The 26,456-nt window shown below is 39.0% G+C and overlaps 6 protein-coding genes across 7 annotated transcripts; 1 reads left to right on the top strand and 5 right to left on the bottom strand.

Annotated features, from left to right (window-relative positions):
- The first annotated feature begins 933 nt into the window (after nt 1-933).
- LOC145489194 (uncharacterized) lies at nt 934-4,750 on the top strand. Its single transcript, XM_081468129.1, has 2 exons — nt 934-1,595; nt 3,880-4,750. Exons 1-2 carry the CDS (start codon nt 1,151-1,153, stop codon nt 4,695-4,697), a joined length of 1,263 nt encoding a protein of 420 aa, XP_081324255.1. The 5' UTR covers nt 934-1,150; the 3' UTR covers nt 4,698-4,750.
- On the bottom strand, nt 1,599-23,195 carry LOC145489190 (dehydrogenase/reductase SDR family member 7-like). 2 transcript variants are annotated; one of them, XM_081468125.1, is made up of 7 exons: nt 21,927-23,195; nt 20,404-20,528; nt 19,533-19,725; nt 18,415-18,461; nt 17,464-17,583; nt 16,442-16,611; nt 1,599-2,747 (listed from the first exon to the last, which is right to left on the bottom strand). In XM_081468125.1, coding segments are annotated over exons 1-7 (936 nt in total). In that variant the 5' UTR covers nt 22,207-23,195; the 3' UTR covers nt 1,599-2,746. The 2 variants fall into 2 exon arrangements, with proteins under 2 accessions (XP_081324251.1, XP_081324249.1); XM_081468123.1 differs by lacking the exon at nt 1,599-2,747 and adding an exon at nt 13,369-15,025.
- On the bottom strand, nt 5,972-6,907 carry LOC145489191 (melanocyte-stimulating hormone receptor-like). The gene has a single exon (XM_081468126.1). The coding sequence runs from the start codon at nt 6,905-6,907 to the stop codon at nt 5,972-5,974; it is 936 nt and encodes a 311-aa protein (XP_081324252.1).
- Nucleotides 8,802-9,749, bottom strand: LOC145489193 (melanocortin receptor 4-like). The gene has a single exon (XM_081468128.1). It carries the CDS (start codon nt 9,736-9,738, stop codon nt 8,809-8,811), a length of 930 nt encoding a protein of 309 aa, XP_081324254.1. The 5' UTR covers nt 9,739-9,749; the 3' UTR covers nt 8,802-8,808.
- On the bottom strand, nt 12,385-13,327 carry LOC145489192 (melanocortin receptor 5-like). The gene has a single exon (XM_081468127.1). The coding sequence runs from the start codon at nt 13,325-13,327 to the stop codon at nt 12,398-12,400; it is 930 nt and encodes a 309-aa protein (XP_081324253.1). The 3' UTR covers nt 12,385-12,397.
- Nucleotides 23,196-24,559: 1,364 nt separating the features above from the next.
- LOC145488897 (melanocortin receptor 4-like) lies at nt 24,560-25,732 on the bottom strand. The gene has a single exon (XM_081467728.1). It carries the CDS (start codon nt 25,507-25,509, stop codon nt 24,589-24,591), a length of 921 nt encoding a protein of 306 aa, XP_081323854.1. The 5' UTR covers nt 25,510-25,732; the 3' UTR covers nt 24,560-24,588.
- Nucleotides 25,733-26,456: the final 724 nt, after the last annotated feature.

Here is a 26,456-nt window from a genome sequence, read left to right as displayed (position 1 = left end):
AACCAGGACTCGTGATACTGAAAGGTGAATGCCGACACCATTTTGCCATGGGGGTTTGTGATGTCATGATAGTCATTCTATGACCAGAGATAAATATGATCGAACTGATCCCGCCTGTGCTCTTGCCATCCGACGCAATTTTAAACTTCACTGTTCGATCATCACTGGCGAGCGAGAAAAAAAAAATGAAGAAATTCTTAAAAAGGACCGACATTGTGAAGACAGTGACAGTGCAAGCTCGGGGTTTCTTTCGACTGATTGAAGCTTCTAAACATACAAGTACTTGCGTAAAGAAAGTAATTGAGACTAATAAAACCTCATAAAAACGTTTACATAGAAGAGATCCATTTCATAAACAGATGTGCTGATAAAAGATACTGAAACAGGTAAAAGGTACTGATATGTTGAAGGCATCTTCTGCACGTGTCTTAAAATGACTGAGAATTTCCTTTTGAAGAAATTCTCTCCACCTGGCCGCCCTTAGTACGCCCAGCGGACCTGCCGTTATGCTTGTTGACTGTTATTGGAGCGATTCACCATTTCGTTGTGATTCATTTACTTTTGCACTGAATTTACATACGTCACACCTCAGTGACAGTATAGGCATTTAACTTTGAAATGATTGCAGAAAAAGAAAGAAACTTGCAATGCTTCTAAACTGGAGTACCTGGCAACAATTTGCCCTTCTCTAGAGTTTAGCTGCAAGTTTGGAAGTTCTACACTATGCAGTCTCTAAATTGCGCTCAGATAAAGTTATGTCAATCATTCTCATTATTTTGACTTTTGAATTTTAATTGACAGACGAAGGGTACTTCTAAAGGCAGATTTCGCGCATGTTATAAAATGGTGGTAAGGGAGGGCTGAAAGAGTATTTACATTATAATTTAACTTTTTTCTTTATGAGACAGACATGACTCTTTCCTACCCTTTATAGAAGCTTCTCTTAAAGGAGAGGTTTGTTTCGTGAAATCAATATACAGTAAAGCCATATTTGTTTCACTTCGCTAATCAAGCACGTTGTTTTGACTCTCTACTCGCATATTAACTAGTTTAATTACATCAGTACATCACAAGACTTTGCGCGATAGATATCTCTAATTAACCCCTACCTAAAACAGTCTTAAATCGAGTCTTGAAAGAAAACCCTGACATGGAACAAGGGACCATAGGAGAGCAATTCCGTAACATTGTTTGTTTTTTCATCCTTGGATACTGTACGGTTTTCCTCGGCGAGGTGATCACCGCGGCGACTGTGGACATTTTCACTGGAGAATCTACCTGGTTGAGTGCAGCAGTCGTGACATCAGGACTTGCGCACGTAGTCGTGAAACTAACCCTTCCTTGGGTTTACCAGAAACTGCCATACTATGTTAAAATCGCGCTGCTGCTCTCCTTCTGTGCCGCGGGACTGGCAATCGTCGTTGTCTCCAATTCGCAAGTTGCGCGACTCTTAGGGCTGACTGTTTTCGAATCTGGCAGGGCCATGGCGGAAGTCGTATTTCTTTCAGTGACAGCATTCTATGGTGACTTGGCACTCCACAGCTTTGTGACAGGAGGTGGTTTGGGTATTGTAATGGGTGCATTTTATTACTCAGGTACGTAAAGTTTTTTAGAAGGGATTCGAAACGGTTGGGTTAAAGTCTAATCCCACCCAACGAATCAAAGCAACCAAGAGAATCAACAGTGCGGAAAGAATTTTCTAAAATCCGATTTGGACGAAGAGGATGCTAGTCCATCGCAGATAGCCCTCACTAACAAATTGTCAGGTTAACCTAACGCTTCGCCAAAACTCGCTTACATATCTCTGGGTGGAGAGACACTATGAGATAAGAGTAGAGCGTAACACATCCCAACAAAATATTAACCCAGGCTAGTGCTCGAATCCTCTCATCTCCCGTTAAAATACATTTGAGTAAATTAACAGAACCTTCATTTGACCTAGGAGCTGGGCGACTTAATTGAGGGAAATATATGTTGGCGGAAGGAAGCGACTAGGGGAGGGAAGGAATGGCTAAAATAAAGTGATCTAAAAATTACAACTTCAAACAGAAGAACTGGTTTTGTGAGATTTTCAGAAGTGCAGTTATTCGGATGATTGAACGGTGCCACTTTCAAATTAAGAAAATCTTTGTGTATGGGTTATGTGCACAGTATTCGAACGTTTCCTAATGTCAAGATTCTTTTCTGATCAAGAAATGTAGCCCGCTCAACAAAGTGGGGTTTTCTTGTTGGGAATTTAAGCACGACAATTATACAGCCTTTTGCCCAGTACTCAAATTATGCGGTAACTTCAACTTTCACTTATGCCATGATTCTCGGAGGGTAATGGGCTGGATTATTCGATAACAGCCACAAACATTCACTCAACGTTACATCAGTTTTAGAATACATCTAAATTCCTTTTATGACTGTAAGAATTTCTCCAGCGATAGAATTTTAATGCTTAAAATCTCAAAATGATTGGTCTTCCGAGTGAAATATGTCTTCATTATTCGTTTTGCTTGCTACTTTGATATTGTTTCTGCTTTATGTGGCCCTGAGGGTAGGATTGTGCCGTGAACCGTTTCAAAGATAATAGTGCTGTGTTTGCCGGCGCGCAGGTCTCTATTACGTTTTCCGGAGGAAGGCATTAAGTAGCACAGGGACCCCAAAGTAAATAAAGAGGGTATATTTTTTTCGCAATATTTCACAATACATTTTCTTTATAGCAGAACTACAAACAGTCTCACAGTTTCATCTGTAGGCTTCTGCAACAACAAAAAGACAAGTAATAGCGTAGAAAATATTCTTCAGTTAACTTCTAAGCCGATCTTGGTTTTCGCTGGTTAAAGGAAGACTTAATTTAACAAGATCACGATAAAGCAACTCAAAAGAGCATATAAAACGTTGACAGATATCAGGTTAAATGCTCTATTCATTGGCCAAGACAGGTACCAATTTCTCTAAAAATGTAATGGTGATAGTAATGGTAATTCTTCATTTAGAGTGACAAACTCCGCTTAGCCGTTAAAATTAAAAGCTACCTCGCAGGAAGCCCACTATTAAAATAACATAAATATACATCAATTAATAAACAAGTAAACAAAAGAGAATAAAAACTAGTTAAAATGTAAGTACATAATATATAATGTATGTAAGCTCTTTTCTTCTCACGCGTTCAAGGCTCAGTCGGACAGTATGGTGTTTTGGCTAAATTATCCATTCTAAGATATACATCTGCTGGCAAGGCAATGCCTTGTGCTTTTTATTATATACTCAAATAACATCACAATGCTAAAGCGGCCTTTTAGCCTCTTTAAAAAATCGGAATGTATACTGTGCCTTTACTTTAAATGGAGAAGAGGGAGGGGTACTTTAGAAGTCTTTGGTGGGGCGCGTGGCCAACAGGTGAACGCCTTATTGTATGTATTTCGAACCAACTTTGAGGTTTTCCAGTAACTATTTCAGACCTCAAAACTTAGTGCTCAAGTGATGGACCCCATCGCATGTCTAATGCATAAATTCACGTCATTGGAAATGGCTCTCATTTGCAAACTAACATTTGAAACAATCAAAGTGTACCACAAACCTACAGCTTTACCCCTCATGGTCAGAACAAAAGTTCTTAAGAACAGTACCCTTTTGGCCTTGCATATAGGTACTTTGTTTATTGATCAGGATGTACCCCAACCCACCATCAAACAGCTTTTTCAAATCATTAATTAAATTACCCTTATTATTTTGGTCTTTTATTGGACGTCTTGGATCAGGGAGCTAGGGACAACATCAACAACAACAACAACAACAACAACAACAACAACAAAAACAAACGTAAAACCAAAAGGTTCGTTTTGTTACGGTAACCCGGCATTCAATTGCACTTGTATTTTTGTTTCGCAGCTCTTTTGACATGGACGTGTTTTCCCCCAAGAGTCCCAGTGTTTTTCCTCATACCCGTTGTGTTTGTCCTTCCTCTCATGTACGCATTCTTGGACAAGTTCCCATTGAAACAGCAATCCAAAAACATCTCTTTTGCGGGTGTCCATTACCATGCACTTCCCGACCAAGAAGAAAGGCAGAAAACGCACGAACTAAGCATCACTGAAAAGCTTTTGGTGTGGTGGAGCATATTCATGGCCATGGCTTACCTTTTCTTGCAGTTCTTTGCGGATCAACTTTCATTACAAGCTGTCATTACATCGCTTGTATTCCCGAACAAGTCGCTTTACCTAATTGGCCATTACACTTATTACATGCTAGCCCATAATATTGGTAGACTCCTTGGTCGTTCGTACCTCCTGATAGTCTCAGTCACGTGCTCACGTGTAGCTAGTCACGTGCAAATAAAACATACTTGGATCTTGGCTGCACTCGGCAACGCGCTTATGTTTTGGTTTGTGTTTGCATCATGGTTTTACCTTATTGGAGACATAGAAGTTATTCTGGTTTTGTGTTTCATGATCGGTGTTCTTAGCGGAAGCACCTACACCAATTCACTGTCTGTTGTAGGCGAACAAATCACAGATGTTAAGGAGAGAGAGTTTGCACTGGGCGTGCTTACATTGGGATCAGCCGCTGGAATGTACGCCGCTGGGCTCTTAGGATTATATCTGAAGCCATATTTGGCTCATCACTGTTTGATTGATCTTGAATTAGGCGAAGCGTGCGTCTCGACGTTCTTAAACATGTCTGGATGGACAACCAATGCTCGCTGCTGATATAACAATACAGCGCTTATTTTTCGAGTTAGAGTTCCATATTGTAAGATACGGACCATATTTATTCCTGCCGGTTTGCAATCGACTTGCAAAAACGAGCAGAGATTCGCATCTTGTAGTATAGACCAAGAAAACGAAAACGACGTACGCCCAAACCCTGTCTGCTAGGAATTAAAAGCATTCAATTTGGTACCTTAATATGAGTGAAACCAAAGTTTTACTGCACTTTGAGGCAGACATTTTTCTGTAATGAGGAGTGCCCAACGTTTTTGTGAATAAGTTATACGCAATACCAATGCGTGTACAGCCTCAGATGAAGCAAAGAAGGGCCAAAATGGGAAATGGACGAACGAACCAATTAAATACACTTCAGCACAAGTATTCAAGCCGCCAGGAGCAACAAGAAATGACGGTGTTGCTTTGCCCCTTCAGTTACTAGAACTGCGGGCTCATTCAGTTTCAAAACATGGGATTCTGTCCTTAACGTTTACTTGACCATTTAGAACATTGTTCTGGACAAGACTAGAGAATCGCAATAATTTTTATAGTTTTAATAATGCTTATTTACGAGTTTATTAATAATCTTAGTAGCTGTAAAAAGACACGAACCTACAACTTTAGTGGCTTTATTACTCATTTTTTAAAAATCGATTAAAATAATATGGTTTTTAGAATTTTTCTTTTATGAAGGGCTTTTCACTGTGTATGTTATGTGACTTTTGAGATTTGCCAAGTCAAAACTGGTTGTCTGAATAGTTTTAAACAATCCTCAATGTTAAGTTACAGAACTAAAACAAAATTCACGCTAACCAGCTGGTTTAATCACCCTTTGAACAACCAGGCCCCGGATCGTATTCGACGAAAACCGTTCTCTGCGATAGAAAGGCTATCTATATTTGTGAACTCGAGTGAACCAAGTGAAACTGATGATTTGACATGTCATCGGAATAAACTGTTATGGTAACGGTTCACTGTTTAAATGCTTCTTTCATCCGGGGCAGGTACTGGTAAAATAGGGCGCGAAAATAGGACACTGAAACATACTAACCCTAGATACTTTATTAGGCACTCGCTTTAGGTGAGTGTCAGATTCTATGCTGCAACATAAGGTGCAGTCGTTTTCGTGAAGCAGCGCGATCGGTGTCCAAAGCGCGAGGCTCAATTATTTTCTTAAATAAGATGGGTAGAATGTTGCCTTCATGTCAACGATATTTGTTTTGAATTAATGATTTAATCTAGATGAAAATCATTTTCACTATGAGAATAATTATATTTTAACCTCTGGTATAACATCGAGACATTTTTCGAAGAATGTTCAATATCGTCTGTCGAATCTGTCTCATTTTCCAACAGTAAATGACTGGATTGAGGGATGAATTGAGGAGAACAAGAGTTTCCGAAAATACGTACAATACGTTTATAGTTACACTTTCATTTCCGTGTATGCGACGAGCAATCGAAACGAAAAGATGAGGTAGATAACAAACCCAGAAAAGGAGATAAATGCAAAATGTACTATTTGCAGATTTTGTGATTCTTGTCGAATTTGCCAGGTCGTTATTTTCCGCAAGCTGTTGCATTTGAGACTGTATTTGTTCTTTGTGGCGTCTTATTGTCAAATATATCTGGTAATGAAGCAGTGTTGCAGCAAGAAAGAAAATGGATTCCACGATGACAAGAAATGCAAACGTGGTATTCGTTGTTAGTAGAAACACTGAGCAGGGACTGATCAGTGCGCTAAATAGCCATATTGTGATAACGACTGCAGCGACTCTTCTGCGAGTCACCAGATCTTCATATCGCAGTGGCATCTGAATGGCAATAAATCTATCTGCACTGATGGCCATAATACTACACAATGATGATAAATAAAAAACGCTCAAAACAACAGCAGAAGCTCTATCTGTAGAAGGACTTGATCGATTCCATCGTAGTAACTCCGTCAGGTAAACGACTTCTAAAGGTTGGCCTAGAAAACCGATACCAAGATCGGCAACAGCGAGGTTTAGGAGTAATGTTTTCAAAGTGCTTGATAGTGTCGATGTATTTCGCAAAGCGTAGATTGTTACAATGTTCAGCATAATGGTGGTATAGCAGAGACAACCATTAAAGATTGCATTAGCGAGGAGAGCAGAATAGAGCGGATCTTCAACTTTATCTGATTCGAAGGTTACGTTTTGAGGCTCATCATTGTAAATTGCCACCGCCATCTTTTTTTCTTTAGATCAGTGAAACATAACCCGTTTGCTTTTCCCGCCGAGAGGCTGAATGCCGAATATGCTGTGTCGCAGATTGCTTGGTGAAGTTGATTATGGCGAACCGCGGGAGTTTAATTATTGGAACGAATTCATATTTAGAGTATACCTTTCTCACAGGACTATTCCACTGAAAAGGAATGGTTTTTATTTCCCAAGCAAGGAATAAGTGCAAGGAATAAACCTTATCCAGTGTTCATTGACAGGTGTTTGGAGGTTTGCAAATGCTAGTAATTTAAAAGCCTAATAAACCCTTTTGTTATTTCTTTTCAGCCAGCCCCTGTTTCACTTGCTTTTACAACGCAGCGTTTTGATTGGTCATAAAAAAAGTTTAATTACGCCCTCACTCAAGATCCCCTGCGGATACGCTTGCCATTTCATTATTATTTTAGTTAAAAATAGTATAATTTATACAGTAACAGATAAAATTCAGAAAACCCCTTTTATATAATTTTCAAATCCTTTTGAGTAACATCGCTGTCATCGAGGCATATCGAGAACAGTACGTACATCTATAAACTGACCTGGTTCTACTTGACGCCATTTAGTCCGGGCCGAGGTACTTGTGTGTTTTTTTATTGATTTGCCACCCGTTTCTTTAAGATGTTTCCTTGAATTTAAAGCTCAAGGGCTTTTTCAGTTAAATTCTGTTTATTTCAGGTCTCACTCATATGTTTGAAGCAACGTCTATTAAAATACTCGTGGAAAAGGCCAGTTTAGACCCAGAGCCGTAGCTAATACAAGCGAACCGAGACACTTTCCTCGTTAAAAATTTTGAAATTATTTCTTTATTCCAAGTTCCGGTAAGAAAGCACTTTTTTTTGATAATGCCCCGGAAAGACTTTTAGTCTGGCTACGGCGGTTAGATCGTTGTCACGGCTATGGCGGAGTGAGTGCATGCATGCCGTTAAAAGATGATGATGATACTCATCCTTCCTGGCTTTTAGCGTCTAATTCCAACCAACAAACGCTTTTAAAGGGCCGGCTGATAATGTCACTGACAATGCGGGGTACTTTAGAACTCGAGGGATTTGCCACGAGTAAAAACATTAAAAATAATGATTGCACTTTAAATACTTTGCCGATTGGCTCAAAAAATATCAGGTGAGCGATATCTACAGCTGTCCTCAAACTCAAGCACACTGATGTTCGTCTCGGTCTCTTGTCAATTTTTCGCCGGCGTTCACTGCTTGAATGTGTTTTGTTCTTCTGGCAAATATTCAGAATTAACAAAATTTTCAAAACATACCAAAGAGTCCTTTCGTACATTGTAATATAAGTAGTTACCTTCCCCTGCACAATTATTGCCTCCGCCTTACGTTTTGAAGAGTTTCCATTAAGTAGGCGCTATACAAATCTATTATTATTATTATTATTATTATTCCATTAAAACGTGCCTGACCAATGCAAATTTTACAAGAAATCAATCATTTAGCCAGTGAGATTACTTAGTTAAAACAAAACGTAAACAGATGGCTGCCCCGTTCGAACCCAGGCCACATTGCTGGGAGGCGAGCGCGCCACCCCTGCTCCCCAACGTTACGCTGCGCAATAATACTACTCAAAATCCCTTGTTGTGTGTACAGTGCGCGTGCGTGCCATATTTCTACAGTGGAGACCGAGTTGAGGAAGATCACCGAGATCTCATTCAACCTGTTTATAATAGTACTTTGATTCGCATGTAATGATGATTTTCATCTGCAGCTAGAGCCAGCAAAAGTCTAAAATTCTTAACTTTAAATCCAGCAAAGCCATTATTTTAAACGTGTTTTACAAAGGGTGGCCGCAATACGGGGTTCCACTACATCCTGCAAGAAGGTAATGACGTTGCATCAAACTGCACAAATAAAACAAAATTATCGCCTCCGAAAAATGTTTCCAAGGATGCCCACTACGGTGTGTCGAATGTGTCTCATTGTCCAGCAATAGATGATGGGGTTGATGGAGGAATTGAGGAGCACAAGAGTAAGCGAGAACTCCTCCAAGATCTCAAGAGCTATACTTTTGCTTGCTTGTACTTGATGTACAATCCAAATGAAGTACCGTGGCAGATAACAAACCCAAAATGCGAGATAGATCCACAGCGTACTTCGAACAGATTCTCGGAAACCCGAAATTTTAACAGTGTCGCTGTTTTGTGAAACCTGTTGTACTAGAGCTTGCATTTGTATGTTGTGGCGTCTCACGATGAAGTATATCTTATAAGAATACCAGGTTGTTGCAACAAAGCAGAGTGATTCTATGATGACAATAGATCCGACAGCGATACTCTCTGGAACCATGAATTCAAAGGACAGTCCCAAAAAAGTGCTGAAGAGCCATATTGTGATGACCACTCTGAAAACTCGTTTTTGAGTAACAATATCCTGGTATCGAAGAGGTTTTTGAATGGCAATGTATCTTTCTGTACTTAAGGCCATAATACTAAAAAACGAAGATAGACAAACAATGTTTACAACAACATGAGTACAAGCGACAAGGCTGGTATGATTTGACAAGTTGGATCGTAATAATGCGACCAAAAAAGCAATGTATAAAGGATGACCTAGCAGACCAACTCCAAGATCAGAGACAGCAAGGCTTAGGAGAAACGTTTTTAAAGGCTTCGACAGTGCAGATGTTCTTCGTAGGACGTAGATTGTAACGACGTTCAGCGTAACGGTGGCATAACAGAGACAGCTATTGAAGACAATATTAGCAATGATGGCAGAATAAAAGGGATCTTCCACCTGTGAAGGTTTGGAACTTGAGTTCTGTTTCCGTGGGCCGCAGATTAAATTATCCATGATTGTGATTTGTCCGAAACATCAAAATTATGGATTGAGAAATGTAGGTAACCACACAACCGAAGGACGAATTTACTGCGTGTGTCCGTTCAGCCGTGACGAAGCGCCTTTCACTGAGGGGTGGTGCTTGGAAATCGAGTATGATTCGTTTAGTTTGGATTCCTGACAGTTAGAGCAATAGTCCTTTTACTAAATGGAATCGAAGGAAGAAGCTTGAGCTGATTTTGACTCACATACGTTTGCAGGTGCACGCCTTTAATGTATGTTGCAAATTATTAGCACACTGAACCAAGAAACAAACTTAAATTTGTCCGGCGTTGATTGGTCGTGACAAAGCATTGATGTCACTGGTTGATTTCCTTAAAGGAGTTATGTCAAGCTGTTAATTGTTGTGCGTGAGCAAAGTGTCATTTATTTTTCGTTAATATTATTTTATCCTTGAAACCCGCAAGAGGACCAGTTGCCATTTTGTTTCAATTTGTGTCAAAAGGCAGAAACAAAATTACAACTAAAGAGGACAAAAGGAGTTAAAAATGATTAATTTAAGTAGCGTTTGACCCGCTTGCAGAACGCAAGTTGGACTGGTCAGCTTGAGCCGGGAACAATTAAGGAGTTAATTGGCACCTTCCTTTTGCATTTACATATTTGTGAAAATTATTAAAGGCGGCATGCAGGTCCCTTTGACTCTCCATTAATATTCAAGGTTTGCCTTGAGATCATGGGAAGGCTCTTAAACAGATTGTCCTTTGCATTGGATCGAGTATAATAATAAAGCAAAAGCGAACGTTAGTACTAGAACTTAAAACAAAGTTGAAGGGGAAATAATAAAAAAATAGAAACCAATGCAATAGAAAAACAGCAAGCTCACCGGGTTATGAATTTCGGTCCATAGTCCGCCCATATTTACAATGAATGTTAACGTTGCCATATGTGGATTAGGAAGAAAAATTTACAGGCTGGACCAGATAAAACCTGATCTGCAGATTCTCGTTCAGGGGCGCTTGCAGGTGGAAAATTACTAGACACACAATAAACACGACTCAACCTTTCTTAGTTATTTAGCCAACATCTGACCTTAATTCGACTGGTTCTAAGAAAGGTGTTTTAATTCACCAACCACCCTCGCTGAGATGTTTCCCTTGTTATTAGTTTTCGCCCCAGTTTGATAATTAGCATAAGGTTTCTAACATACGAATGAAATTCACAAAAGTTTAAGAAACCTGAAGTCTGTTACACTAACAATTGCCAGGCAACCAGATTATGACTTGACCTGAAGAAAACACTTTAAATCATAATCATGGGAAATGTGGGCAGCATGGAACTGTCTGGTAGCCGAAGCCGACTTCTTTAAATTTTTCTAAAGTCCTTTTTGCTTGATTTGACCTTATGAGTTACTTGGTTTTTCTCATTTTTTTTAAAGACTTCAGAAGTTCACAAAATAATTCGTAACTAGTTTTGCTATAGCCCGGAAGTCACATACGTACGCAATGCGGCCCTTTTTATTAAGACAGTATCTACAAAGAACGGTTCAGATCGTTAGTCATGGCTACGGCTGTGTAGGTGCAGGCATGCCTTTAACAGATGATGATGCTTCGATGTTCATACGTTATCGAATCCTTCTGCCGGGCTTTCAGTATCTAATTATAAAAGAGCCGGCTGAAAAAGTAAAATATTGTCACTGATAATGCCGGGTACTTTCTTTGGAAGTCTAGGAACTTGTCATGAAGAAAAACATTAGAAATAAAAATGGTTACATACTTTACCGATCGGCCCAAACAACTTTGCTGGCGTTTACGTCTTGTGTTTCGTTTATTAGAGAAGTGATCAAAATTAAAACGTTTTAGAGGCCCCTCCTCTGTTTAAAGAACAGCTTTTATCTTCCGTTAAGCTCCCTCCATGTTATGTTTCGAAGGGTTTCCATTATAGCTTGTCGAATATTTCTTATCCTCTAACAGTAAATAGGGCTGAGGCAGGAATTAAGGAGAACAAGGGTCCCGAAGAACTCATTCAACGTGCTTAAAGTCATAGTTCGCTCTGCGTGTGTGAGATGACCAGTCAAAATAGAGTGGGGCAGATAACAAGACCAAACTGCCAGGTAGATGAGAAGTGTACTTTGGGCAGATTTTCTGAGACTCGCAATATTTAGCATGCCACTATTTAGTCGAGATTGAATTAATGCAATAGAAGTAAAAATAAGGATCGATTTACTTGGTTTTTCCCATTTTTTAGCACTGCAGAGGTCAATGAAATAAACTGGAATAACCCGTAAGCCACATATGTACGCAATGCGGACCTATTTGTTAAGACAGTAGCTACAAAGAACAGTTCAGGTGGCTACGACTGTGTGGGTGCAGGTATATCTCTAACACAAGATGATGCTTCGATATTCATACGTTGTGGAATTCTCCTGCATGAATTTTAGTATATAATTACAAACAAAAGTAAAATATTGTTACTGATAATGGCGGACACTTTAGAAGTCAAGGGACTGGTCATAAATAAAAGGATTACAAATAAAAAACGTTGCACTTCCAGTACTTTACCGATCAGCCCAAACAACATAACAGGCGTTTTTTCTACGAGTTTTGTTTCTTTTCTCTGGGAAGTAATCAAAATTAAAACACCTTAGGGTCCTTTCCTCTGTTTAACTGAACAGTTGTTATCTTCCGCAGAACTGTCTCCACCTTACGTTTTGAAGAGTTTCCATTATAGCGTGTCGAATATTTCTTGTCCTCCAACAATAAATGACGGGGTTGAGAGAGGAATTAAGGAGAACGAGGGTCTTGAAGAACTCATTCAACGTGCTTGAAGTCATAGTTCCCCCTGCGTATATGAGATGACAAGACAAAATAAAGTGAGGCAGATAACAAACCCAAAATGCCACGTAAATGAAAAGTGTACTCTGGGCAGATTTTCTGAGACTCACAATATTTAGCATGCCGCTATTTATTCGTGTTTGGGATTGAATTTGTATGTTGTGTTGTCTCGCAGTTTTGCATATCTTATATGAAGACCAAGTCGTTGCACCAAAACAGACGGATTCTATCATGAGAATGATCACAATAGTGATTTTACCTGGAAGAACGAACACAAAGAACAGCCCTAAAAGAACACTGAGAGACCATATTGCAGTGACTACAGTAATAACTCGCTTGTGAGTTACAACATTCTGGCATCGTAGAGGCTTTTGAATGGCAAAGAATCTATCCGCACTTAAGGCCATAACACTACAAAACGAAGATAAATAAAAAATGTTCAAAATGACACGAGTAGATGCAACAAGAATGGGCCGATTGGAAAGGTTGCATTGCAATTTCACGTCCAGGTAGGCGAGATATAAAGGTTGACCCAGCAAACCAACACCAAGATCAGATACAGCAAGACTTAGAAGCAATGTTTTGAAAAGATTTGGTAGTGAAGACGTTTTCCGTAGTGCGCGGATGGTGACAATGTTCAGCACAATCGTGGTATAACAGAGACAGCTGTTGAAGACGATATTAACGATAATAGCAGAATAAAGTGGATCTTTAACTTGTAAAGCTGTGGAACTTGAGTTTTGTAGCTTGGCTTTGCAAAGTGAATTATTCATGATTTCGCTTTACATTGAACGTTTTCAATCAAGTTCGACTTTAACAAATGTTTGTGGCCACAGTCTAGGAACGAAGGATGAATGTCGTATGGACTTGATAATTGTTCACCACTACACGTCTTGACTTGGCTGGTGTAAACGTTTCACTCAGTGTGAAGAGCTGGAATCAACGAAGACGGATTTGATTATGAAAAGAAAACGATTTTCTTTACAAGAAAAAAGCTTGAGCTTTTGTTCGAACGTACATGTATGCTGGAAATTCTTGTCACAACAGAATTTTCTCTCAGGTTTTTCTTAAAAAAAAACAAAAAACGAAACTTTATAACGGACACTTTTAACAAAACAAAGGAGTTTGTGAGTCAACAGTCTTCTCCTCCCGGTGATATGATTGGCTGTTTGAAAATTCGGTGACACTGAGGATTTCTTTGTTATTGACATTTCGTGCTATTGCTTTGTCATTTGCGGAAATTATTTTTTCTTAGTAACTTTTATTTTACTCATGAAATTGATAAGCCCTGAGACAATGTGTCAGCCTGTTTCAGTTTTTGACAGTAGGCAAACACTCTCCTTTGCTAACCAGGCAAAAACAGAGCTGACTAAAATTCTTCAAAGTCTTGAACTGTTGCCTACAGTCTGTTGGGTATCATTTTTACCCGCGCTAAAGACAGAGATGAAAATAAAAGAGCACATATTTAAGGAAGCCTTCTTACTACATTAACGTAATAAGGGCCCAAATGAGCCGAGCAATCGCAAATAAATTAATTGGTATCTTCCTTTATTAATGTATTAAGTGAAACATTAATTAAAAAGCCGCACGCCAATCATTTCTGTTGATGCGAAATTAAAAAGAGACATGTTTTCTTATTTCACCTGAGATAAGGACCTCTGCCAGTCAGACTGAACCAGACTAAGCTGAAAAGGACAAAGCAATGGAAGTTTCTTACGGTCTCCGTCCCCGATGATGGCTCCTGGTATAAAACAACTTTATTCTATTATATTTAATATGAGAAGTCGAAGAAGTGAAAAAATGCTACTCAAAGAAGAGGGGAGAGGTTGTAAGTCCTAGAAAAATATTTTTCTGGCCAATCAGCGGGAGGGGATTCGACCAGTGCTGGAACTGGTTCGGTAAGAATATATTCCCGGAGGCTTTTCAGCTCTCGAAGTAAACTTTCACCCGATTAATATCGATCGCCCGAAAATATCGCTTCGTCCCGGCTAGTAGCCCCTGGGTCTCCGTGTATGTTGTATTCTTCACCATCTACGGGTATATTACGAACTCATAAAGCGACCAACTCCCAGATGGTTATCGCTCAGTCGGTAGAGCACTGCACCGGTATGGGCCTGAATTTTTTTCAGGCTTTAATTTCACAATTACTTAAGTTGTGTGCATAACTGCGATGATCAATCATGTCTTGAGATAGTGATTTATCCGATGGATGGCGTTTATCCACGCTTTGCAAAACTAGGCTTAGTATGTTGCACATCAAAAAAGTATACGATCCGTGAAAGGTCTGTAAAGTTGCACATGTAGGGCTGCTGAGTGGAGTCACATACAAAAGGGAAGGGGAGGTACAATATTACTTTTCACGACTGTTCTACATTCCATTTTCCAAACTCTAAGACTCGTTGTTTTCTGCTGAAGATTTCTTGTCCGTGTAAAGTCTTTTTACGCGTTCCATAAAGAACATCTTAGAAAGCCTGGAGATAGACGACATATAAAAGAGGTTTTAATAGAAATGCCACAACGTTAAAATCAAGGTAAAGTGGCCTAAACCGGGGATTGGGGGGGGGGGGGGGAAGGTGGTGGGGTCACTCCGCTGTTAAAAAGGCGGGGTCGTTAAGAGGTTTAAATTGGGGATTTTGATTACATAAACACTTGTCAGTGAAATACCAAGTGAGCTTTCGCGCGGAAACGATATCTTCATTCGTTAAATAACACGTTATCTTCACAGTTGAAAAGATGAGCTTTGCTATGGTTACATAATAAAACGCGCCTTCCGCAGCGAAAGCGAAATGGTGCCTCTTGCTTGGTGTAGAAGACAAAGCTGACCTACTAACAACAGAGAACATATGAACGAGGAAACGATGAAGACAAAAGGTTTGTGGGGCGGCGTGCTTTTTTGACGTGTTCTGTGTCTTCTACACCAAGAATAAAAGGAGCCGAAATGATTTGGTATTTCGTTGGTGTTTAAATAACAAATTGAACATTACATGGCCGCTTGGAGATACGAAACTTCCCTTCGAGTGTTGAAAAAATTTTTACACTCGTTCCCTGCACTTACACTTGAAATATTTGTCACCAATTAAGGAGAAACTTCTTGTCTCCAAGCATCCTGTAATCATTCACGGTGTTCAGAAAAGAACATCAATGTCCTTACCAATCAAAATATCTTTTACGGTTGCATGTAATGGTGGTTTATATCGATGGGGTATGAGATTTTTCAGACTTCTTCAGAGATGAAATCACTCAATGACAGTGCGTTAATTTGTTTGAAATTTGTGTATGGGATCTTTACGGGGTCAAATAACACGTACGAACAAGAAGTGACTATTTTTGTCATTTAACACAAATGTTTGATTATAACAACAGTTAAGTTAAAGAAAGAAGTGTGACGTCATATACAAATTAGAGTGTGCTGATTGTGAAAAGATCTATATTGGAGAAACCGCCCGACCCTTAAAGGTCCGGTTAAGGGAACATTCTAACAACTTCAGGAGAGGAGAATTCGTGAGGCCTTGGAAATTCTGTGCCAGTCTCCGACGCTCAATCGAGACCGTGGATTTGAACTTTCGGCCCTATACAGGGATGTTTTGACACATGACTTGGCCCACCCAAGCTCACGTGAAAAATAGATTCCTGCTGTGACAGCTCGATAGCTTGTGATCGGTAAGACTTTGACTCTGCTTCGGTATCTTGTTTCTATAGAGCAGTTTTCAATTTCAAACCAAACCAATCACAAACTAAATAGACTTCTCAGCAAATCTCAAACTGTAGTAAAACCAAAATGAAACCAATTTAATCAAAACCAATGTAATTGGCTGATTATTTTCGACACTCAATTGAAAACTGGTCTATCCTCACAAAAACAACTTGTTACATTGATCAACACATACCATCTAAAGAGGTTTGGCAAGTACTGCTTAAAATAGACCATTAGTAGGGCTGGTTCACTTGAAATCCAAACTTCATCCAAGTTGTTGGCTATGCTTACTGCCATTAACTTTGCACAGCGCTCAGTCGACATTAATTCTAACTCAGATAAATCTGGTGGATTTTTAAACTCCTGCAAGGACAAAAGCCTTGAGTCACTGGAAATTTCTCTCTCAAACTCAACAATTAAATATTCATCAAGCTTAAACAAAGGAATTCATGATCGTGAATTAGCACAGAGTTTCATGAGCTGTATAATTATGAGTTATATAATTAGCATGGAGTTTTATGATTTTATTTCTCTGTTTTCTCCTTAGTTTTGGTTTCGATTAAGAAGGTATAATCAAACACTAACAGGAGCCACTCACTGACACCAAAGAACGTGTTTGACCACATTTCCAAACAGCTTGAAGTTGATAAAAAATTCTCAGTGTTTCCGGAACACGTTCTTACAGTGGAATTTTCGAAATCAGCGCCTGTGACGTCATCTAGCTGCAGATTATACAATAATCATGTCAAGGAATCAGGTCAAGGACATTCAAGGTCATGGGTAATCATGTTATGTATGACTGCAGTGCATGATTTCTAAGGGTAATCACGTCAAGTTTGTACGTTTTGTGTTGCTTTCCATCAGTGAAGAAGCAAAAACATGACTTCCTTTTTTTTCGTTCAATGTGTAATAAATCAATTATTAGATTCGGTTTTTGTGATATCCAGAATAATCAAGGTCTCACTAAGGGTTATCAGCCTCAGGAGCCTTCAGCTTTGGCTGATAACCCCTACCTCGACCTTGATTATTCTAGATATCACAAAAACCTCATCCAACTATTGTTTAGTATACAACAGCTTTCCTGTATTCTGATTGACTGTATTTTCTTTGCCAATTGGTATTAAAACACTCAATTATATATCAAAAGGCCAATCCACCAATCCAAACTTAGTTACAAGTTGTAAAGACATCAATCAAAAAACAATGTTTTCTTACATCATTGATGTTTTCAGTGAAAGAATAAAGATTGATGTTTGACTTGACAGGTCCTGGTAGAACAGTCTGTACATGAATGTTGTGCTCATCCAGCTCCAGCCGTGCAGTATCAAAGTAGCCCTAAAAAAAATGATAATGGCAGTAAGTACCTGATGCATTTTAAGGCCATTAGACTTAGTGCTGTTCCCCAAGACAGAGCCATTAGGGAGCACTGGGGTTTGAGGGGAAACAAAACCAAATGTTTCCTGTGGGGCCAGTATCTTGATGTGTTTTGTTGTAACGCAAGGATGTAATTCTGAAAGAAAGTGTCAAAATTTTACAGTGGACTTGGCCACTCTCTGATCCAGCCTGTGGCTGGTGGTTGAGCAAAAATACTGTTGTTTCCTTGGAAATAAATTATAATATGTGAGCAAGGACTAGATGGTCCTAAATTGACATTGTTGTTGTGTGATTAAGTGTGATTCAGTCACATCTCGAGAATGGCTGTAGGTAATATAGCTTACAATAATTATAGTGAATGGTTTGAACCCAGGAGTATCAGTAAGTCATATAGTGTGATCGTCCGGGTGAGTGTAGTTCTGAAAAGAACTGTTGTTGGTGACTGACGTTTCAACAACCTGAGCGGAACTCATCTTCAGAGTCAAGTGAATGGTGTTTGTCAGTCGATGATGTTATAAGTCTGGTCCTTTGAACGTGATATATTGATATATATAATATTATTGTTCGTATAGTGTGATCGTCCGGGTGAGTGTAGTTCTGAAAAGAACTGTTGTTGGTGACTGAAGTTTCAACAACCTGAGCGGAAGTCATCTTCAGAGTCAAGTGAATGGTGTTTGTCAGCTGGACGATCACACTATACAAACTACTGATACTCCTGGGTTCAAACCATTCACTATAGCTTGCAGTTGTTGAGTAACTTTGTTTAACAGCATTTTGATCCCAATCACATACCTGCAATGCATGTTTACTGGCACAATAAGTTGCCGTGAAAGGTGCTTCTGTGAAAAACATTTTAAAAATTTCATGTATTCTAAATAATGATACCATAGTTATCAATATTACCACAAATGAACTGAATCAAATGAACTTAATCCACCAGGCTATGATATGTAGGTTTTTACTGCACTGATCAAAGAGGACTTAAATTATTTAAAAAAAAAAAGAAAAACATTTACTGGACAAAAATATTAGGAGTGACAAAAGTGTGATGTTTTGGTTTCTGTCTGTTGTTCCATCTGGGGTGGCAGTCATTCAGTCAGTCAGGCAGTCAGGCAGTCAGGCAGTCAGGCAGTCAGGCAGTCAGGCAGTCAGGCAGTCAGGCAGTCACGCAGTCAGGCAGTCAGGCACCCAGGCAGTTAGGGAGTCAGGCAGTCAGGTAGTTAGACAGTTAAGCAGTCAGGCAGTTGGGTAGGCAGGCAGTCAGGTAGGTAGGCAATGAGGCAGGCAGGCGGGTGGGCGGGCGGGCGGGCAGGCAGGCAGGCAGGCAGTTATCAGCCACTCCTGTCAAGACTTCTAAATTTTATAAATAAGTTTAACAATAAATTATAAATTAACCCATGTAGTTAATAATTAAATATTTAAAAACCCAAAAACACTTTAAATTTAGTCATCTTGAAATCATTTTTTATTTCTTAATGTACACTTTACAGTTGGACTGGCCCATGGATAACTAGTGCTAGTCTAGGCAGGCCAGTCTAGCAAGATATAGTTACAATTTTTTTTGTTACAATTAAATTAGTAGAAAAATAGAAAGTGAGAAAAAAGTGAATAACACATTCAAAAAAGGTGGGAAAAGAATGAGAAAAGAAGGGAGGGGTTATCAGTCATTCCAATAAACAGAGTACATATAGTGAAACATTTAAGAATAAAACTTATTAAAAATGCACAATGTTTCAATATTGTTATGATATCCTGATGTCAAGTGAAAAGTAATAAAAAAGTAGCTAAGTTTATTAATACACAATCATGTATATGTTAGTAGAGTGCTAATTAAAACAGTTTTGCACAGAACAGAATGCAGAAAAATGATGTAGTTTTCAGAATAAACTAATTAAAATTAATGACATTACCAATTTTTCCAGCCACACTGCTCACCACCACAATCTGCCCCTCATCACGCTCAATCATATGCGGCAGAACTGCTTTAGTCAAAGAGATGGTACCAACAACGTTTAAATCCAAAAGTGCTCTATCGACCTCTAATGATGTTTTTTCCACCAAACCTCTCTGTGCTCTACCAGCATTGTTCACCAGAATGTCAACCTACATTAAGAAAACAAATGTACTTGTACCAGCTGCTTCAATTCTGCCTCGTGTTATTCTGCTGTTGTTTTTTTTTTTGGATTTCATTTCTTGATTTCTATTAAGATTTCTAAATTAACAAAGGTTCAGTGCATAACGATTAACATTACTGTGCTCTTTAAGTCAACAAAGTTTGGAATGCACTTTTAAGGGCGCATTAGAGTTTAATAAGAAAAACAACATGTACTGTAGTCCGCAGACAGAAGTAATGACACTTGTCTGGTAATGTTCCATAAAAAGTGCAATTTGAAGTTCTAAGTACTACAAACGTTAATAAACTGTCCAGTACATTGCCAGAGTATGTGAGTGTTTGAACCTCACAAAACAAGAAAATCATCTAGTTCATGGCAACATCAAAACATCAAACAGAAGTTCTCTGTTAACACTTTATTAACACTTTATTACATGGAATGTCGTCATGTAACTGTGCACAATAAAATTATTTACCATGGACTGATAATGAAATGCACGGAAAATAAAAAAAGAAACTCCAGGCTTTTTTCCAAACTCCTTCCAAAACATAAAATAATTATTATTGAAAGTTTTAATTTGTAGATTCAGTATAGCCAGCAAAATTGCCTTGTTTGATAGTCTGAAACTCTGACTCTTATAACATTTATCAAGAAAAAGACACTGTACCTTTTTAAAGTGCTTGAGGACATCCTGGGTCAGTTTTTCATGTGTATCAAATTTTATTGAGTCCAAAGGAAGGACAAGAATATCTTGATCTTTTTCAAATGAGGAATCATGATCGATAGCGATAGCTGAAATATAAAGATTAAAAGTAAATTTATTATGTATGGAAAGGGCAAGAAATTAGCAAATATCAGTAAATTAGTCAGAGGGTTTACATTGAATTTTAACTAATGTGTGATCACAATAAGGGCACATATGAGCCTAAAGTCTGATAGTTATCATATACAGGTATGCAGTACATGAGTGAGGAATTTTAAACATTGAGATCTGTTAATTTGCGAAAGAGTTGCTGGTGAGATATTTTTGTTCTTGTAATTGATATAATAACTGGTGATCACATATCTTAAAAATGCAGCCTGACTGAAGCATGGTGCATGGTTTACTTTTAACACTCATCAATTGTGTCAGATTCCAGAAGGATCAAGAGGTCTGGGTTCTGCCTGTGGTTGAAATCTGGGGGTGGAGACTCCCATAAAAAAAAAGATGAAGGTATTTGTCGTACCCTTCAGGGGTTACAAATGCGGCTTTTGGTACCTGTTAGGGTGTCCAGCCTCAAAAAGTCCACAACGGCAGCTTTTGCGGTACCTTCTAGGGTATTGAGCCGCAAAAATACAGTCTGTGACACTGGAGATGTGTTGTTTTTGAATTAGTATCTTTTAGGGGTGAAAAAAGTTTCAAGCCACACACAAAACAGGATTTTGGTACCTCTTAGGGTTTCTTTTCAAACTTTCTGACAAGCACCCCCGTCCTTTTGTATGGGAGTCCCCCCCCCCCCCCCCCCACGGGGTTGAAATCTGTGTCTTCCTACATCAATCATAATATACATCAATCTGTGTCTTTCTGCAACTAGGGAATGAAATCAGGGTACTTTTCTCATTGCATTATTTGAAGGAATGTTCATCCTCAGGGGGGATGGATACTACTGGAGTTGACTGAGGCATAGAAAGTAATAAAAGCTGCCCTACAAAGATACTCTTCTTAATTTCATGAAAAAATGTGGTGACATAATCAAATCATTCAGGGATTTTGCTTGTCACAAATCAGATGGCAAGCTGTTCCACGACTCAGCTCCAGGGAACAAATTGGATAAGGGAACAGCAATTGTGAGATGAAAACCCCTAGGGTGCCAAATGCTCCCGGGTCGACCAGGGGGTTGGCAAATGCCTGCTCCCTTGGCAGTGATAAAATTTCAAACGCCCCAACCCCGGCGGGTGCCTGGCTACCAGAGCTGGGTACGGAGGCGAGGTGACGGGAGATAGACACTGACAGAATGTTCGGTAAGTTAAGTTTACTAATATGTAAATGCTGATCGCCAGTTAATACCAGTGATCCAGTGATCACTGATTGACCTTTCAGGTTAAATAAAGTCTTTTATTTCCTAGTAAGTCTTATAATAAGTGAATAAGTACGATGTGATTAAATGCAAACCCATTTTGCCGAAGTTATTTTATCTTAATTCAACCTACCTGCACAATTCTTCTTGACTCTCTCTAATTCTGCTTTCCTTCTCGCAGACAGTACTAATTTACAGCCATATTTCACCAGCTCATAAGCCAAATATTCACCGATACCGCTCGAAGCGCCAGTAATCCAGACCACTTTCCCGCGCAAGGCAACCGCTGGATCTTGACCGATCTTCTCATAAATCATCAATGTAAAATCCCCATCTTGGAATTTGAAAAGTAAGAAACAAACAAGAGGAACAAGAACTGCAGCAATCAAGGAATTTCGGCCCACCATGACCATGATCCGAATGCGTTGTTAGATAGAAGACACGTGACCAACCGTGACAGAATGGCCGGTTTGCAGTGTCACGCCATTAAAAATAAAAATCATAACCATTCAATAAATTAAGTCAAGAAGCTGGGATGTGAAAGATGATTGATATATAAACAACCTCGCCAAGATTTAGGTCTGTGCAGTTTTCCATTCTCCCGCTATTCGGAGAAGTGTTTCACACAAATTTATAGAGCTTTGTATGGAGTCGCCATGTTTGTGCCCCTCGGAGGGACAGAAACATGGCGGCCGTAAAGTAACAGAAACATCTGTCATTGAGTTTACCCATTGAAACGAAAAGTCATTACTCTAGAGTTCCGACACATTGAAATTACCACTTTTTCTAGAGCAACAACTGTTTAGTTAGCAAAAACGTGAGCAATAACTCATCTTTTGACCATTCGAGAGCCTTATCGGGCCGCTATTTTAATGTCACACAACGCATAAACTTGGAAATTCAAACGTGCCCTATTTCAAAATGAGGAACCCTGTCGAGCTTAAACGCTGCAAAACATCAAGTTATTAAAGGGTCGTACATCTGATGAAACTAAAACTTCAGAAGGATTGGTAATTTCTTATTTTGGAAAATTATGACGTCACATGAAAAGGGACAATAGGAATGGGGACCATGGACCAAGGACCAAGGAACGAAAGGAATAGTGGACAAGAAATGGAAAGGACGGAACTTTGGTTTTATCTAGTAAGTGTTACGTACACCACAAAGACGCTGTAATCCCTAAACACAATATTCGAGAACTTTGTGTATAGATATTCCCTCGACCGCTACATAATGTTTGGCATGACACAGATTTGTCTGATTTGGCTTCTTGGCTCCTTTTAGGCCTTAAATAGTTGAACTTAACCTCACTTTTTCTAACTCTTAGACGCTTTTTGAGTGGCTGGCTGGAAAACAGAGTAGTAATAAAGTGGTTTTCAACTGAGTATCAGTGAACCAATCAAAATTAGCTTAAAGTTATTACGTGTACTGACGCAAAGCGCGGGAAAACGAGTGTGATGCGCGAGTGAGTTACGATTGTTAAATTAAATTAATTAAATTTTACTTCTGATTGGACGAGAAAATGGCTCTAGTTTTTTAGCCAAGCGTGTAGCATAGTGATGCAAAACCAATTATTACTTTTCGACATTCAAATGAAGACCACTCTAAAACCAAAGTAATCACTCAGACCAATCACAAAGAACACAGACCATCCAGTGAACCAGTTAACTCGAAGCTAAGTCATGTAACTAACGTAAGGCGCGGGAAAACGTGTACGAGTGAATCAGGATTGGTTTTGGTTTTAATTACTTCTGACTGGATGACAAAGTAGCACAAGTGAATCGCGCAGCGTAATAATGCGAAACCAACGTAAACGGGAATTTCTTTTAACAGTCGTCAAGTGATTAGCACTCAGACCTATCTATCTAGGCTAAACACATAGACACTAAAATAAAGGTTTTACTCCACTTACTTTACTTACTACCTATGCAATTAGATTAAACAATCAGTAATTGCGAATTCAGCAACGCTTACTTTGGTGAAAAACACAACAAACATCAAGAAAGTAACGAAATATAACTTTTAACAATACTAAGTTAGGACAAAACTTAACTGAACAGATGGTTGCTCCGTTCTCCATTTTATTAACATGCGCTCTGTTTTAGTAAACAGCCGTGTGCTGCTCATATGCGCTTCTGAATATCAATTCACTGTGTTTCGAGTGTGTGACACCTTTTAATGGTGGATGACCGAGTTGAGCGTGGAATTTAGGAATACCAGTCACTGAAATATCTGTAAACGACTGTTTATGAGTAATTTGATTCGTATGTAATGGTGGTTTTCATATGCAGCTATATATAAATCCAGCAAAATTAAGTGTAAAGTTCTAAACTGTTAATCCAGCAGGACCATTAATTTTAACACGTTATACACAGAGTGGCTGCAGGCTACTTGTAAAAAGAAGCAGAAAGCAATGTCATTGTCACAATCCACGCAGACCGATCGTACAAATACAAAAAATTAAAGTATAATTAGTGCCTCTGAGATATGTATCGAAAGATGCCCACTATGATGTATCGAATGTGTCTTATTGTCCAGCAATAGACGATTTAGAAACACCAGTCACCGAGATCTCATTCAACGTGCTTATAACAGTAGTTTGATTCGTATGGAAGGGTGCCGGGTTTTCATATGCAGCTAAAGCCAGCAAAAGTCTATAATCTTAACTTTAACCCTAAAAGACTTAACATGTTTATACAGGATGGTCGCAATACAGGGCTTCACAACTTCTTGTAAGAAGACAATGCCGTTGCAACACTGAACTGCGTAGACCGATCGTGCAATGACAAGCAAAATTATTGCCTCCGAAATATGTTTCGAAGGCTGCCCATTATGGTGTGTCGAATGTGTCTCATTGTCCAGCAGTAGATGATGGGGTTGATAGAGGAATTAAGGAGAACAAGGGTAATCGAGAACAAGTCCAATATGGTGACAGTTACACTTTTTCTTGCTTGTATTTGACGTACAATCCAAATGGAGGATCGAGGAAGATAACAAACCCAAAATGCGAGATAGATCAAAAGCGTACTTTGGGCAGAGCGGGTACTGACAATTTTTACAACTTCACTGTTTTCTGATAATTGTTGTACTGTAGCTTGTGTTTGTGTGTTGTGGTATCTCACAGTTAAGTATATCTTGTAAGAAGACCAGGTCGTTGCAACAAAGCAGACGAATTCGATAATGAGAAAAATCACAGCACTGGTATTGTCTGGAAGAACGAAAAAAGATAGCTCTAGAAATGCACTTAAAGACCATATTGCAATGACGGCAGTAAAAACGCGCTTCTGAGTAACAATATCCTGGTATTGAAGAGGTTTTTGAATGGCAATGAATCTTTCTGTACTTAAGGCTATAACACTAAAAAAGGAAGATAGACAAAGAACATCCAGAACTACTTGCCAAGCGACACGGATGGTATGATTTGACAAGTTGCATCGTAATAATGCGACCAGATAAGCGATATTTAAGGGTTGACCCAGCAAACCAACACCAAGATCAGAGACAGCAAGGCTTTGCAAGAACGCTTTTAAGGACTTTGACAGAGCAGATGTTTTTCGCAGAGCGTGGATGGTGACAATGTTAAGCATGATGGTCGTATAACAGAGACAGCCATTGAAGACAATATTAGCAACGATTGAAGAATAAAGCGGATTTTCTAGTTTTGAAGGTTTGGAACTTGCGTTCTGTAGCTGGGAGCTGCAAATGAAATTATTCATGATGCTGATGGGCTTGAAACTGAGCCACAAAGCCGATGGACGAATTTACTGAGCGTGTCCGTTTAGCCGTGACAAAGCCCTTTCAGTGAGGCAGAACTGAATCGGAGAAGAAGATTCCATTAAATCTCTACACCATAACGAGAAAACAATTTTCTTTTGAGATACTGAGAGGATTCGAAAGATGAAACTTGAACTGAATTTTATACACATACGTTTGCAGGTGTCCGCCCTCTATTGCAAATTATTAACACAACAAAGAAACTGACTTAAGTTTTGTCCGGCGTTGAAATCCTCGATGTGATTAGTCACTATAAACGATTAATGCCCCTGGTCGGGTTCCTTAAATGAGTTATGTCAAGCTGTGGCTGTGCGTGAGCAAAATGTTATCTTTTTTTATTACTTTTTTATTTTACCCTTTAACCCGAAATAACCAGAGACTATATGCCAATAAGCAGAGAAAGGATTTTCAAAACGATCTTTGAAAGTAACTTTCTATGTTGTAAGACACAAGTAGAACTGGTCAACTTGAGCCGGGAAAAATAAATAAAAAGTTAATTGGCACCTTTGGTTTGTACATGTCTCTGAACCATTAAAGGCGGTATACAGGTCCCGCTGTTTCGCGATTAAGATTCGGGATTTGCTTGAAATGAAGGCTCCTAAAGAGATTGTGTTTTGCCTTGGGGTGTAACAACGAAGCAAAAGAAAACGTAGAGTGTATTTTGCCCGTTCAATGAGTTGAACGGGCAAAATGCAGAATAAAAAACGTGCTAGTAAGTACATACAGAGTAATAGATGTTCGTTCATGGACGCTTGTGGATTACATTACAAATAAGCGCATTCAGTTTGCAAAATTCTGTCATTTATTTAGCCAACATCTGAGCTAAATTTGATTCGTTACTAGAAAGGTGTTTTCATTCACCAAACACCCTCGCTGAGACGCTTTCCCT

The sequence above is a fragment of the Orbicella franksi genome, chromosome 6 (genome assembly GCF_964199315.1).
Source record: "Orbicella franksi chromosome 6, jaOrbFran1.1, whole genome shotgun sequence".
Lineage (NCBI taxonomy): Eukaryota > Metazoa > Cnidaria > Anthozoa > Scleractinia > Merulinidae > Orbicella > Orbicella franksi.
The sequence above is the reverse complement of the archived record's forward strand: the minus strand, read 5'-3'. Positions and strand labels throughout refer to the sequence as shown.